The 16789-nt window shown below is 33.3% G+C and overlaps 1 protein-coding gene across 2 annotated transcripts in view; it reads right to left on the reverse strand.

Moving 5' to 3' along the window:
• spire2 (spire-type actin nucleation factor 2) overlaps positions 1 to 16789 on the reverse strand; it is a 41470-nt gene that overhangs the window by 16276 nt on the left and 8405 nt on the right. For both annotated transcript variants that reach the window (XR_008601206.1, XM_055009320.1), the window contains exons 2-8: positions 11168 to 11211; positions 8949 to 9338; positions 7170 to 7250; positions 6925 to 7089; positions 5509 to 5595; positions 4915 to 5032; positions 1929 to 2089 (exon numbers count right to left, since the gene is read on the reverse strand). Coding sequence is in view for 1 of the 2 variants with exons in the window: in XM_055009320.1 (XP_054865295.1) it covers positions 1929 to 2089; positions 4915 to 5032; positions 5509 to 5595; positions 6925 to 7089; positions 7170 to 7250; positions 8949 to 9338; positions 11168 to 11211 (1046 nt within the window). In the remaining variant the exon portion in view is untranslated. The remainder of the gene's footprint in view (positions 1 to 1928; positions 2090 to 4914; positions 5033 to 5508; positions 5596 to 6924; positions 7090 to 7169; positions 7251 to 8948; positions 9339 to 11167; positions 11212 to 16789) is intronic.

Raw genomic sequence — 16789 nt, forward strand, 5'->3', positions numbered from 1 at the left:
GAAAACATACCCCAGATCCTTATTTTATGCTCTTTATTAAAGTGTTAGCAGAAAAAGAAGAGCAAAAAGAGAACGTCAAAGTGGCAGGAAGCTGTACTGTTTCAATATAAAAGCAGTAACTGAAAAAACTACACTTAGATAATTAAATAAAGTTAAACTTTGGTAACTCTAAATGCATTCGACCAGGATTGATGTTTTTGTTCAAAAAGGTTTGAATTTTAAATCAAACGGTCCTGATCAGTGACTTTAATACAGTCAGAGGCTCTTATTTTGTTATTTTAAAGTGGGAATATCATCTTTCCTGTGTGAAAATAGAGGATTTTCCAAATAGATGGAAACTTGATACCATTCTGGGAAGGATGAAATTAAATTAAAGCTGTCAGGAGAGTTTGTTGTGTCTCATTTGTCTGGACTTTTCCAATTTGATGCCATTAAAAGATGCAGATTTAGTGATTTAGCCATTTAGCTAACATATCCAGACAGCCATCACTGGATTAATTCTGAAGAAAACCTAAAAATGTGAAGATTCTCAGGCGAAAGATTAGAATTATTCACATTTTTTTGCTTTTATGGGCTAAATCCTGATATATTTTAGTGTAAAATGTGACTTGATTCACGTTCCTGGTCAACTGAAAGAGACCAACACAGAAAATCTCCTCCTCCAAGACGATGTTTGCACAATTTATAGCCTAATCTGCTTTAAATTGCTTGGCGGCAGCTGGGATTTACAGCATGTATTTACTGTCTGCAGCAAGTTACCACAGAGGAGCATCATTTCAAGCAAATTTCAAGTCATTTTTTAAACATATATGAATTGATTTTCAACCTTTTGGTCATTTTGGACCCTTTTTGAGTCAGTGTGGGGAATTTTTATGTCTTTCTGTAGAAAAATCCAGTAATTTTGGACAAATTTAAAGTGTCTTTGCACATTTTATTGTTGTTCTGGACAATTTTTGAGTCCTTCTGTGCAACGTTTGAATCTTTCTTGATATGCTTTGATTCATTTTGGACTTTTTGGGAAGTTCTAAGTCATTTTGGATATTTATTTTTGTCATTCTGGACAATTTGGGGGTCATTTAAACCATTTTTGAGTATTTTTTGGCAATTTTCTAATCTTTCTGGGCAGGTTTTGAGTCTTCATGGATGATTTTTAAAATCATTTTGAGGACATTTTGAGCCCTTCTGGACACATTTCAAGTAATTTTTAAAAACAAATAACAAGTGATTTTTCAAACTTTTGGTCATTTTGGACCCTTTTTGAGTCAGTGTGGGGAATTTTTACACATTTCTGTTGAAAATGAAGTAATTTTGCACATTTTTGGACAACCTTTAAGTCTTTGTGGATAAATATGGTTATCCTGGATCATTTTTGACTAATTTTATACATATTTATTGTCATTTTGGACACTTTTTGAATCAGTGTAGGGAATTTTTAAGTCTGTTTGTAGAAAAATGAAGTAATTTTGTACAAATTTAAAGTGTCGTTGCACATTTTATTGTCGTTCTGGATGATTTTTGAGTCCTTCTGTCCTTCTGTGATTCAAACTCCTCAGAGTTTTAATGAAGCATTTTCTGCAAGACGGTGACAAAAACGAGCAGAAAAGAGCAGAAAGACGATACCCAGGGCTCCTGTTCTAACCCAGATTTTGCAGACTTGCAGCAGATATTAATGCAAATGTGGAACAGAAAACTCTTTATTCTCTGTTTGCGTGAAGCAGAAGTTGGTTCTGACCTGCAGCTCGCTTCCCTCTGAGATTCTTCAAAAAGGCTGAAGCTGTAAAAAGGAAGTTTTGATGCAACAAAACAAAAGAAGGCGGAAAAAAAACCTGAGAATCTCCCCAGTTGTTGAGTCTTTGTGGAGAATCCTTGTTTCTGTGTCTGCTCAGAGGATTGTAACCCACTTATTGTGCAGTAGAAACGTCTCCTACCTCCGATATGTTCATCTCCTCCATCTCGGCCAGCGTCGGCGCCTTGAGCAGGATTCGAGGTCGAGCCGGAGGCCGAGGATCCGACAGCGACAGGTCGATGCAGGACGTGGATTTGACACTGCAGGGACACGTCTGAGCGAGGCAGGGCAGCGAGCCGAACGCTGGGAGACGGAAACCGAGATCATTAAATTATTAACACAATCAGTCTAAAATGTAAAGACAATCACTGTGAACCAACAGAAGCTTTTAAACTGCATTTTATCTCATTTTTTAGTTGTTCTTGGGGAGAAGGGGAAGTTTTTTGAGTGTTTTTGTTGAAAACGTGTTAATTAAATTGTACTCTTTGCACATGTTGCACTGCTGTTTAATTTCCTCACTTCACTGTATATTTATACTACAGTACATTCATGCATTTATGCAGTTAACATTATACTTTTCATTTCAGTACACTTTTAATCATAGTATAGTTGACATTTTATTTGTGCATTTTGTACTTTAGTATATTTTTCTTATTTCTTGGAGTTTTGTTTTTTTTTTACCTCACTGGATGTTTCTGCTTTATTTTTATTTGTGAATGTGGTCACAGAATTTCCCCTTAGAGATCAATAAAGTATTTCTATTCTGTTCTATTCTATCTTAAATTTGATCATTTTCACTGTTGCACACAGTCATGGACTAAGAAAGACACAAAATGAAATCAAACAGATGCAAAATCTGTGCAAAAAGAGACAAAACAACAGCATAAACACATAAAATAACCAGAAAGAGACACAAATCAACCACAGAGAGACAGAACCAAGTATAAATAGAAGCAAAATGAAGACAAAGATGCTGAGTCGTTGAAAACAGAGATGAAACCAGCTGTGAAAAACAAAACAGTACTGCTAGATGCTAATGTGGTGGCTAGGAGACACAAAACAATCAAAAAGACCAGAAAAATGAACACAAATAAATGCAAAATTAACACAAATAAAGGCAAAATGGCTGCAAAGAGACACAAAACAACAACAAAGACACGAAAACCAATCACAGAAGAGATGAAAATTAACACAAATTAATGCAAAATGAGCAGAAAGAGAATAAAACTAACTGAAGGAGAGGCAAAATTAACAGAAACAGATATTATTTCACAGAAAACACAGATAAAACTGTCTGTTAGACACACAAAAGGACTATAAGATGTAAAAAGTGGCATCAAAGAGACATTAACCAATCAAAAAAGAGATGAAAATGAACATTAACAAATGAAAAATGACCATAGAGACACATAAAATGACCAGAAAGAGACTAAAAGTGACTAAAACAGAGATAAATCAACACCAACAGTTTGTTTCCGCTGAGTCTCTGCAGAATGAAGGTGATCATCAGCTGCATCCCTTCGACCTTCATCTTTAAATAACGGCTCGATATTTCTAAAAGCAGAAACTGTCTGCTGCAGCTCTGAACCTTCCTCTCAGCCTCAAGAACCACTAAAGTCTGATTTCATTTAACTTTACTCCAGCTGATAAACACCAGTAAACACTAAAAGAAGCTAAAATAGAATCATTAAGGACTTATTAGGGCTTTAAATGAACATTAATTTATAATAATGATCTCAATCTGTAAAAGCAGCAGAGCAGAACAACAATAAAACAGACGTCCTGCTAACTTCCTGTATTGATTTTAAATTGATCTTTAATTTATTCTGAAGCTCAGATTCTTCTTCTACTGGTTGAAAACTTTAAAATGTTGAAACTAATCTTTAAATGCAAACTTAAAATCTAATGTTTTGACATCATTTCTAATTAGAATGTTTTTTAGCCTTTATTTTATTTTAATTTATTAATTATGTATTGTTTTCAACTTTTCATTAATTCATAAATTTATTGTTTGCATTCTTAAATAGTTTTATTTCTTTAATTTAGTTTTATTTTATTTGTTGTTGTTTTTTTAAATTCTAGTTTTATGTACATTGTCTTTAGTTTTATTTATCGCTATTGTTTATTTAAGTTTTATTTGCAGTTTTATTTACATTGTCTTATCTATTTTAATTTTACTTATCTTTGTTGTTTATTTCTTTAGTTTTATTTGTCATTGTCTCTGTTATTTTTTAAATTTTAGTTGTATGCATTGTATTTAGTTTTATTCATCATTATTGTTTATTTATTTTACTAAGTTTTATTTGCAGTTGTTTTTTAATACTTTTTTTCCTGGGAAATTGTCCTTTTATCTAAATTTATTCATCTTGGTTTTTTATTTATTTTATTTAGTTTTATTTGTTGTATTTTAAGTTTTATTTACAGTTTTTTTTAATCTTTTCCAGTTTTATGTCGTCAATGTATTTTATTTAATTTTATTTATCTTTGTTGTTTATTTAATTTAGTTATACTTGTCGTTGTCTTTTAAGTTTAATTTTACATGTTGTTTTTTTCAATTCTAGTTTTTTCTACATTGTATTTAGTTTTATTTATCGTAATTGTTTATCTATTTTATTAAACTTTATTTGCAGTTGTTTTGAAATAATTTTTTAAATTTTATGTGCAGTCTTTCATCGATTTTATTTAATTCTATTCATCTTTGTTGACTATTTATTTTATTTAGTTTTATTTGTTGTCTTTTAAGTTTTATTTGAAGTTGTTTTTAAATCATTCTCCTATTCTATTTATATTTCCATTTATTGATTATTTATTTTATTTGCCGTTTTTTTAAGTTTTCTTTTATTTATCAGTATAGTTTATTTATTTTACTAAATTTTAATTGCAGTTGTCTTACATTTATTGTACTTAGTTTTGAGTAATTTAATATTAACAATTTTATCTAGTTTTAGTTGCATCTGTCTTTTATTTATTTTATCTTGTTGAATTTTAATAGTTTAATAAATGTATGTACTTTTAGTTACCGTTGTTTTTTATTTATTTTATCCGAGTTTTTTTCTTTACATTTATTAAAGCACATCTTTGACTTTTAGTATAGTTATGGCGGTAGATAGAGTGGTCTCTGTTCTTACGTCTGGCGCTCGGCGGCTCCACCGGTCGGAGTTTCCTCTCCTGCTTGATCTCGGCCAGAACTCGTTCATGGAGCGACTGGTGCTGAGGAGGAGGAGGAGGAAGGCTTCGCTCTGAAACCTGGAGGAGAAACAACCAGCAGAGATTCGTGATGTAAGAGTCTGATCCTGTTCACTGAAGCAGTATGGATCCTTTTCAGTTCTTAAAATACATGAATTTTTCTTTTAAAAAACAGCAAATATCTATAAATTAATGATAATTTTGCAGATTTAACCCTCGTGTCGTCCTGCGGGTCAAAACTAACCTGTTTTAAAGTTTGAAAATGTGGGGGAAAAAAAAATAAAAAATTTCACAGTGAAACTTCAGATGTCCACATTTTCAACATTTTTGGGAAATTTTTCTTTTTCTTTCTTTCCAGACCAGTTCATGGAAACAACCTTCATTTACGCTTTACTTTTTAAGCAGAAATTCTCAGGAAAATGTGTGGATGAGACCTGATCAATAAAAGATCTTAAAAAACAGCATCTTTACCACCAAGAGGCATGTTAAACTCCACATTAAAGGCCAGTAATGTCCAGTTTTGAACAGAAACTGACCGGTTTGAGAGGAGGCCTGGATCTGATGAAGTCCAGAATCAGTTCATGAGCGTTTCTCTTCACTCTGGTGGGAATATCTCCATCAACCTGAAAACAAGAAAACATCAGAAGCCCTCAGTGAGATCCACTCTAGAATACCAGAATATATATAATAGTAGTATTTATAGCAGTACTGCCACTGAGCAGCCTGCTGGAGCTTCATGGAAACCAAGAGCTGCTGCTTCCAGAACAACAGACGCTGAGAGCAGCTTCATTAATATTTGTGTTGAGGTTGAATTATGGATTTGCCTCAAGGTGACTCTGTTCGCCTGATTACACTTCCTGCAGCGCAGCCTTCACTCCATGTGGACCAGAAAACCAGAGGAGAGTCTGGAGGAAAGGGAAGCTTCAAGATCTTTAGTTTAAACCACCTCTGAGCTTCAACCCTGCAGCTGTAACGTCATACTTTCCCACCAAACAGACACTTTAGATTTCACTGTTAAACCTCTGATCCTCAAAATTCACCAGCAGCTTTAAAAACAGATTATCTTTTTTTAAAATACCAAAAATGACAATTTATCAGCCAGAAACTGAAAAAAATCAACATAGTTCTGTTGGAAATTTTGACCAAATCTGAGCTTTAAATTGCAACATACTATCATAATCATTTAATTCAACACATTTCATTTAAAAATCCACCAAAAATAAATCACTAGCTCTGCGTATATTCTGTAAAAAACAAAAAATTCTGGCCTTGTTGATCCAACTGTGAAGCCAAGAGGGAGTCAGCTATGACCAACAGTCAGGTGGCAAAAATTCAGGGACTTTTGCATCACTTTGTGACATTTTTGCATCTTTTAGTGTCATTTTGCATATTTTACTGATCTTCTGCATCTTTTTGGGTCATTTTTACATCTTGTAGTGACATTTTTGCATTTTTTGTGATATTTTTCCATCTTTTAGTGACATTTTTGTATATTTTACTGATATTTCTGCATCTTTTAGTGACATTTTTACGTCTTTTAGTTACATTTTTGCATCTCCTAGTGACATTTTTGCATCTTTCTAGGTCCTTTTTCCATCATTTTGGGTCATTTTTGCATATTTTACTGATATTTCGGCAACTTTATGGGTCATTTCTACATCTTTTAGTGAAATTTTCCATCTTTTTGGGTCATTTTTTCATCTTTTAGTGAAATTTTTACATCTGTTTGGGTCATTTTTTCCATGTATTAGTGACATTTTTTCATCTTTTAGTGACATTTTTAAATCTGTATAGCTTCATGTCTTAATTTCCACTTCATGTTTAACTTGTTTTCTTCTGTTTTTCTTCAAACAGTTCAACTGATTTCAGCTTTTATTCCTCCAGTGAGAGTTTAGCTGATTAAACATCCTGTAAGTTGATGTTTCTGCTCCGTTCATCTCCAGATTTCTCACCATGACTTTGCGCAGCTGGTACTTTCGAGCTCTAATGTCCTGCATCAGCATCTCGAAGGGCGTCAGGCTGAACTCGGTGGGCAGCGGGTTGAAGTTCTGCTCCTGGACCTTCTTCAGCTTCACACCCTGACGGAGCTCCTTCATCAGCTGCACCCACAGACGGGCCTGAAACAAACAAACAAACAACAACAGAATGAGTCTGCTGCCGTTTATTTTATTTATTAAACTCCGTTTTGTCGTCTCACCCAGTCTCGGTGCTTCAGAGCGTCCAGTTCTGCCGTGGATTTGTCCTCCAGACTCTCTTCAGACGAGATCTTCTTCAGCATCTGCACAACAAAAAACAACAAATCTGTAAGTTTAAGCTGAGAAAACTGAACTTTTATGAGGTTATTTCTGATTATGCTAATAAATAGTTGAATCTTTCCACCACCAGGGGGCAGCATAGTTAGAAATAATCTAATTCTACACAGCAGCTTTAACCACAATCAGAATATCTGATGTTTGTGACATTTTAACTTCATATAGTAAATAATTTCCAAGACATTTATTTCTAAAACTATTAAAGATAAAAACCTGAAATTTTCACTGTTGTCCATAGGTGATTTTAAAAACATTTTACCTTAAAAAATATTTTATAAATGAGGCTAAAATTTCAGAACTATTTTTAAAAATCTGCATATTTTCTGCTCTAAAAGTTTGAGGTAAATCCCAGATCAGCGCATTTATTGATCGCTGCGGTTCTGTGATGTTTGCGTGAGAAGTTGTGAAGCATTAAAGTGATGTTTGCAGAACATCTGGACGTCCAGCTGCTGCAGCGACACGCCGTCATCTGCAGGTATTTCTGTAAACACGGTTTCTGCTTCATGATCAGATCAATGAGCGCAAAGAACTGCAGCAAGAGGAAGTGGTGGAGGCGACGTCTGAACTTGTAAACACGAATATTTATGTTATTTCACAAAGCTGAGGAGGATAAACAGCAGGTTTTATTCCCTGAATGTTCTTTCATGTCTGCAGGTGAAGCTGCAGAATCTGGTTCATCTGCTGCTATTTAACCCTGTGAATGTTCACTGTGGGTTCATTGTTCACTGCAATATAAAGTCCCACTGCTCTAGGTAAATAGAATGAAGAAGGAGACAGAAATGTTTTCAGTGCAGTACGACACTGTCAGACTGATATAAAGAGAAAAAATGTCTCTAAAAGATACAGAAAATGACCTCAAAATATGCAAAAATGACACTAAATGATGCAAAAATGCCACGAAAAGATGCAAAAATGACCCAAAGAGATGCAAAAATGTCACTAAAAGAGGCAATTACACAAAAAGATACAAAAAGACACAAATTATGCAAAAAAGTCACTGAAAGGTGTAAAAATGACCCAAAAGATGCAAAAATGTCATGAAAAATGCAGAAATTTCACTAGAAGATGAAAAAACAGCACAAAAAGATGCAAAAATATCACTGAAAGATGCACAAATGACCCAAAAGGATGAAAAAATGACACAAAAAGATGCATAAATGTCACTAAAAGATGCAAAAATAATATATAAGATGCAAAAAAGTCACTAAAAGATGCAAAAATGTCACCAAAACATGCAAAAATGACACATAAAGATGCAAAAATGTCATTCAAAGATGTAAAAAACTCACTAAAAATTTTAAAATATCAGTAAAAGATGCAAAAATCACACAAAAGATACAAAAATTACACAAAAACATGCAAAAATGTCACTAAAAGTTGAAAAAAGCTACTAAAAGATGGAAAAATGACACATAAAGATGCAAAAATGTCACTAAAAGATGAAAAAAGCTACTAAAAGATTGAAAAATGACACATAAAGATGCAAAAAATGTCATAAAAACAACCTCAAATGTTAATGTGAGAATAAACCTGCTGACGGTGGATCTCAGAAAGTATTTGAAACATTGAGCGTAAACTTCACAGGTTTGTTTCTAAACGTGTATTTCTGCTCTATAGCTCCCAGGTGAATCCGAGCTGTCTGAGCTTTAGCAACCATCTCCTACCTCCTTGGCGTCTCTGATCTTGGTCAGGAAGGTCTGCAGCTCCAGCGTCTCCACGTACAGAGCCCTGCAGACGGCCTGGTAGTGCTCAGCAGCCAGGCTGGGCTCCGACAGTCTGGACGAACACAGCGCCATCACCTGGCGGAACGAGCACACCGGCCGGACCACCTCCTCCTCCTTCTCCTCCTCCTCTTCCTCCTGCTCCTCCTCCTCCTCCTCCTGGCCGCTGTAGCCTTCGTCCGTCGTCCCGTTGGTGGCGCCGTCGTGGCTCTGGTCGCCTCCGGCCATCCGTTCGATGAGCCTCTCCAGCTGAGGGCCCAGCTCTCGTTCCTCGCTGTCGTCCAGACCCCAGTCCAGAGCTCTGTAGATGGCCACGCCCAGAGACTGCACCAGCTGGAGCAAAGCACACTTTATCCTCATAAACAATACGAAATTAACCGCCCTGTTGACTCCATTTATTTGTCTGAAAAAAATCCAAAAATTCAGCAAAAAAATTCCCCAGATTTCTGAAAATTTGCAAAACCTTCAGGAAGAAAATTCCAATAATTCCTTAAAGTTTCTCTTAACCCTCGTGTCGTCCTGCGGGTCAAAATTCACCCGTTTTAAAGTTTGAAAATGTGGAAAAAAATATATTTTCTCAGTGAAACTTCTGATGTCCACATTTTCAACATTTTGGGGAAAATCTTTGAACATTTTTGGGTGGAAAAAAGAAGAAATGTTAAAAATGTTTCTTAAGAGCATTCACATGTGTGAATGTTCTTACAGAAAATATTAGAAGTTTTACTGATATACATGGAATAACTTTAGATATTTTTAGGGTTTTTTTGGAAGATTTTTACAATTTTTTTGAAAATATTTACAAGAATTTTTACTCAGTTTTTGAAAATATTTACCAGAATTTTCTTGCCAAATTTGGGGGATTTTTTTTTTTTTTTTTAATAAAACTTTAAAGGGAAACTTTTAAGGAATTATTGGAATTTTCTTCCTGAAGGTTTTACAAATTTACAGAAATTTGGGGAATTTTTTGCTGATTTTTTGGATTTTTTTCAGACAAGGAAACTATATTTTTTGGGTGCCCATAAATGAAGACGGTTAAAAGTTTTATTTTTAAAAAAAATCCCCCAAATTTGGCAAGAAAATTCTTGCAAATTTTTTCAAAAAATGAGTAAAAATCTTCCAAAAAATCCTAAAAATATCTAAAGTGATTCCATACGGGGGCAGTGGTGGCGCAACGGTTAAGTCTCTGGACTACTAATCAGAAGGTCAGATGTGGCCACTGTTGGGCCCTTGAGCAAGGCCCTTAACCCTTCCTGCTCCAGGGGGCGCTGTACCATGGCTGACCCGTCGCTCTGACTCCCCCAATTGGGGAGAGATGCAAAAATCAGAACTTCCCCTCGTGGGATTAATAAGGGATAATAAAATAAAAAACATGTATCAGTAAAACTTCTAATATTTTCTTTAAGAACATTCAGAAAAAAATCAACCAAAATCCAGCGAATTTCAATGGATTTTGGTTGATTTTGAAACATTTGAAACATTTCTTTTTCCACCAAAAAATGTTCAAAGATTTCCCAAAAAGTTGAAAATGTGGACGTCAGAAGTTTCACTGTGAAAACAGATTTTTTCCACATTTTCAGACTTTAAAACAGGTCAATTTTGACCCGCAGGACGACACGAGGAGAAAAAAAATATGTTAAAAATACTTGCAATAATGTATTGTTCATAAGAGCAATATCTGCAAAATAAATACACATTTTTGCTTATTTAGATACAACATTTTGTGTAGTTTCACAGTCAAATTTTGTAAAGTACAAATTACCATTTATAACACTTAAATTAATAAATACAGAGCTGGAACATGCCCAGAAAACCTCCAAATAAAAGCAGTGACTCTTCTCCAAGCTCATAATAATAATAATAATAATAATAATAATAATAATAATAATAATAATAATAATAATAATAATAATAATAATAATAATAATAATTATTATTATTATTATTATTATTATTATTATTAATAATAATAATAATAATAATAATAATAATAATAATTGTAATTTTTTTGAAAAACATTTAAAAATCTGAAATGAGAAATGATTTATTATATTTTACTCAACTGTTATATACTCAATTTGACCTGAAGTGGGCAGCGCTGTCCTACTTTTCCGATGCCTAAAGTCGGACACAACGTTAAAGAAGTTTGTCCATCGTGTTCTCACCTGTCGCTCTGCAGCAGCTGGAAGAGGAGGTCCATCAGCGTCATCTGAAGAATAAACACAGAAGAAGAAAACAATCAGGATCCCAAACATACCAGATTTGACTTTTTCTGATTTAGAGTTGAGTCTTGGAATAAATAAATAAATCAGTAAAAAAAAAAAAAACAACAAAAAAACAATGTGAAAATCTGCAAACAAAGGTGCCATAAAAATAAGTTAAAAAAATATTTTAAAAAATGTTCAAAAATTGCAAAAACTGTCAAAATAAACATCTGTAAAATAATGATTCAGCATGTAAATTAATACTTTTTTCTTCTTTGTCTTTCAAATAACAGCAAATACCTCAAATAATAACCATTTTTTGCAATTTAAATACAGTAAAAGAAAAAAAACATATTGTTACGTATTTCATAGTTTTGTAAATAAGCAAATTTACAAAAACACAGAGTTTTGATGTGTATGTTTTTTAAACAATAATAATGGAAATAATATATTTTTTATTAAATTTGATTTGTAATTAGACAGGGAAAATCTGTAAAATAGGAGTAAATAGTAAAACAATAAAAATAAATAAAAATGTTTCTTAGTGTGCTTTATTTATCTCAGTGAAAATATAATTAAATGGACATTGTTGAAAAAGGCGTCAGATTTTGTAGCTTTAGTTTTTTTATTCAGACTAGTTTTGGTTAATTATTATAATGTAAATTAATTTTAGTCCTCCAGACAGCAGGGGGCGCTGCAGGGAGACTATAGTGGCACAAACACATATAAATGATAATTTAAATGATTCTAATCTGAAGTGGATCATTCATTTACGCCACTAACAGTCATTCTAAACACAATAAAAGTTAACTGAGGCTGTTTTTCCTCTTTAAACGCGTCGTTGTGTTCTTGTGTAGCTGGTTTGTGCGACACTAAAACATGTTTTCGTCCAGATCAGATGTCAGAAACGACACCTGAGAGGCCGAAATTCCTCCATCAGCAGCTCCGACTGCAGACAAACCGGAGAGCAGACGAACAAAGACGAGTTCAGCAGGAAAAAAACACAGAAATACACTGTAAAAAGCTGAAACTAAACACTCAGGATTCAGGTTTGTATCATCAGATTAGCAGGATTCAGTCTGTTAGAATAGATTTCCAGCTTCACAGAGCAATAAATAGAAGTTTATTGAGCCTCTGGAAGTGAAACTGCAGCAGAACAACAGAAATACAATAAATGCACAACTACATGATGAAATAATACAGATAAATACTATAATTTGTAAATTAAGAAAAAATGAGATAATTTGACCTTATAATGAGTCCAGCTAAAGAGTATTTTTAATGCTTGAAGAGTTTAATTATGTTTAATGAGGAAAAATAACATTTAATCACCGTAAAATAAGACGTTACGACTCTTTAGTGTCTGTTTCTTGCTGTATTTGAAGAGCGGGACGCTTGAATGTAATGAAAAACTTGAATAAAAGTTATTTTTTCTATTAAATCTGCTTTAATTTTATTATTATTTTTTGTTTTTGAGTTATGCTGTAATTTATTCTCCTTGCACTGCTCCTTTTTTCTCTTTAAATTAACTCACTGTTCTTAATTTAATCCTTTGTGTTTTATTTTATGTATATTTTTAATCATATGTTGCTTTTTTATTTTATTTGTCCTTTACATGTCTTTGTATTTTATTGTGTGCTTTTAACACTGCTTTTTATAAATAAACTTTAATATTATTATTATAATTTGTATACTTTTCCCTGCAAAAATAAGCAACAGATCTTTAAAAATTAGCTTGAATGTTGAAGAAATCAGTATTTACAGGTTTCTATTTCAAGATTTTGAGCCTATAGACTATATTTTGGTAGATTTTGGTTCATAATTGAAGAACTTTCTGATGTTCTTTGCGAGATATGAAAAATATCTAAAAATAAAAAATCTTTAACTTAAATTTTATTGCTCATATGATGCTGTAAAGTATTAATTTTAGATTTTTATGCTAGTTTGGGTCATTTCTGCGTCACTTCTTGGTGTGAAAAAATCAAATTTCACAAGTTAGCATGATATTTTATGCAGTTTTTTTGGTGTTTTAACAGGTACCAGCTTTTATGCAACTAAGATAATTACAATTATAATCATTGATTTCCTTTAATCTTCTTTAGATGTTAAATAATCTGGTAATTTTAAGCTAGCTTGCTTCACCTTTTGTTTTATTCCAGTCATTTTTTGCTTCACATATTGGTTTTAAATGTGTAAATTTCACTAGTTAACATGATATTTTTACTTTGTTCTGATGTTTCTGTTACTTTAAAAGAAAGCAGCTTTTATAAACTGATTTTTTAAAGAATTCATGTCGTATTTGAAGGTTTTCAAATGTCATTAGATGTCAATTTATAAACTAATTTGAGTTAAACACATTAACATACATGTATTTGCGACATGTTTTGCACATTTGGCCTTATTTTTAGCTTATTTCAAGGGTTTAAGAGCCTTTTTTGTACTTGTAATTAAAGATTTGAACTCATAGCCGCAGTTTAATTGTGAATCCTGTCTGATTTTGAAGGTTTTCTGTTGCTGTGGAGGTTTTAAATTGTTGATATGGAGGTAGAGGTCGACATGCAGCAGCATCATCTGCCGACAGCAACAAAGAGCCGACAAACTGCTTCCATCTGCAACAAAGACGAGCCGATAACCCGTCCGACTGGTTCCCATAAAGCTCTCAGTGTAACCGATGATACCTGCAGCAGTTTCCCACAGTTCCACACCAGCAGACACAAAGGAGGACGCTGGGAATGCTGGAAACACTGGAAACCCTCCAACCGCCTCCAGCTCTCAGCACAATAACCCAGTTCACCGTATGTTTAGTCCAGATTCTCTCCTCAGACGCGTTTTCTAATCGAATCATCAGACTTCACACCAAAAACAACACATTTTAACCCTCTGGACCTCCAAAGTTTCACCATTTATCAGCCAGAAAACTGCAAAAACACAAAGAACTGTTGGATTTTCAACTGAGACATGCAGGAAAATAACAGAATATAACCTTTCAGTGTAAAGTGCAATGTTTTAAATTTCATTTTTTAGGTGAAATATTTCATTTTATATGTGCATTATTTTGTATGAATTTCATGATCAATATAATGTGCAAATTTCATTTTCATGTGCAAAACTTCATTTATATGTCAATTTTTAGGTGCAATATTCCATTTTTGTGCATTAATATGTACAACCGTTTTGTATAACATTGGCAATGTAATGTGCAAATTTCATTTTTATCAAACTTTTCAGGTGCAATATTTCCTTTTCATGTGAAATATTTAATTTTATCTAAATTTTCAGGTGCAATATTTCCTTTTTATGTCATTTTCTGGTGTGATATTTCCTTTTATTTCATGCTTTAGGTACAATATTTCATGTCCATGTGAAATATTTCATTTTCATCTCATTTTTCTGGTCTATCATTTTTGTGTGGAAAATTTCACTTTTATCAAATTTTCAAGTGCAATATTTCCTTTTTATTTTACATTTTAGGTGCAATATTTAATTTCCATGTGCAAAACTTCATTTTTATGTTATGTTTTAGTTTCAATATTTCATTTTCATATGAAATATTTCATTTTAACAACATATTCCGGTGGAATATTTCATTGTCATGTGAAATATTTAATTTTATCTAACTGAATTGGAGGTGAAGGTTTCATAAACACAAAGCATTAATAAATTTCTTTTTGGTTTTAACATGTGGTGCAGCTGGATCTTATTCTGCAGATGATGCTAGGCTAAAGCTATTGCTAACAGGTTTGCTGTGCCCCTTAGCCTGCAGCTAACGCTATCTGGAGCACCGTAGAATCTTTTAAAAGTCAGATTAACTTCAACAATCTGTTCTAAGTGACAGTCACATCTCTCTACAGAGAAATAATCAATAGAAACTGAACAAGAAGCACGAAAATCAACACAAATGAAGATATTAGCTGCTTTCACTGAGGCTACGCAAAGGGCTAGCGGCTAGCGGCTAAGCTAGGAGGCAGAGATAAACAGGAAACGGATTCTGTCAAACAGTAGCTGATACTGCTTTAAGATTTAGACCTTTGTGGACAATAAAAGTGACAGAAAACTGTGTAAGGTTAAAACAACAACAGAAGAACAGCAGATGTAACTGCAGGAGACAAACTGTTATTGATCTCAATCGATCAATCGATCAGCAAACAGGACAAACATTGTGGCGTCACGTGATGCTCAAATCTCATCACTCCTGTTTCTACTGTACATATTCAGTTAAATTAATTATTAATAATTAAGTAATCTAGTTCTGAAATAGAGGTTGTATAATCAGATCACATGCTGGTCATAAATCAGTTCCACATAACAGCTGTTAGCTTCAATAATCAATAATCGATAATAAAAACCACATGTGCTTCTGAGAGCTGATGAGGATCTAAAACGTCTTAATTTAGCTCGTTAAAGAGACGTTAATGAGGTTTTATTAAAGTGAAAGATCTCAGCCATAAAGTGCAGCAGAGCCTGAAGGAACTTAATTAGTTTCTAACAAAGATTTAAAACAGAAACACACACTAACACACACAGTGACTCTCCCAGGGTGGACTTTGCCGTCCGTTGCCATGGTAATAAGGTCTGAGAACTGGGTTAAGAAGAGTCGGGCTGATTAGAAAGAGCAGAAAAATAAGAAAAAGCAGAAACATTTTCTACTTCAAACTGAAAATTTGCACAATGAGACGTTTGATTTTCTCTCCTCTGAGCTGCTTCTAAACATCAGATTTCAAGACAAAAACAAAACATTTAAACCGTCTGAACCCCAAAATGAACCAGCGAGTTGGAAAGATATAAATTAATAATTTAAAACACGTAAATAGAGACAACATTTATCAGCTAGAAACTGCAAAAACAGAAAGAAACTGTTAGATGATAAACTTTCCAACGGTCCCTGAACACCTCATGTATGACATCTAGTTCTGTCGGGAAAATTAACCAAGTTTAAGCTTAGAATTATATGAACAAATATATGATTTTTTTTTTATTTGAGTATTGGTCAAATCTCCAAAATGTCTACTTTAGTGACATGTAGAAGCAGAGGAATCTGAAAAAGTATTATTAAATAAATAACTTTAGATGTAAAAAATGTCAACAGCTATTGAAAACGTTTATATTATATATAGAATACATTTAATCGAAAATTACTTTATTCTACATGTCTCACTTAAGAATTCACAAAAAATAAACCGTTTGCTAAAACAAGTTTCTGTAAAAAACAAAAAATTCTGAGCTCTGTGCAGCAACTGTGAAACCATGACTGACTCAGCTGTGACCAACAGTCATGTGACAAAAATTCAGAGAAGCTGTTGGAAAATACATTCAGCATGGTGAAACATCTTCATACAGCTGATGAGCAGAGACTCAAAATGAAGTGAATATTGGCTATTTGGGAGGCAAATTTAGAGTAATTTTCTTAATCAGTAACTGGAGAGCATTAACCACCACTAAAGTTATTGTCATGATGCCCACTGCTCGCCAAACGTTGTTGAAAATGACAAAAAAAAAGTTCAGGATGCCTCAAATTATCAACATTTAGTCAAAAATTGTCTGTTATTCTGAGTAAAGTTTGAGTAATTTTGGATTAGTAAGGTA

The sequence above is a fragment of the Amphiprion ocellaris genome, chromosome 3 (assembly GCF_022539595.1).
Source record: "Amphiprion ocellaris isolate individual 3 ecotype Okinawa chromosome 3, ASM2253959v1, whole genome shotgun sequence".
NCBI lineage: Eukaryota > Metazoa > Chordata > Actinopteri > Pomacentridae > Amphiprion > Amphiprion ocellaris.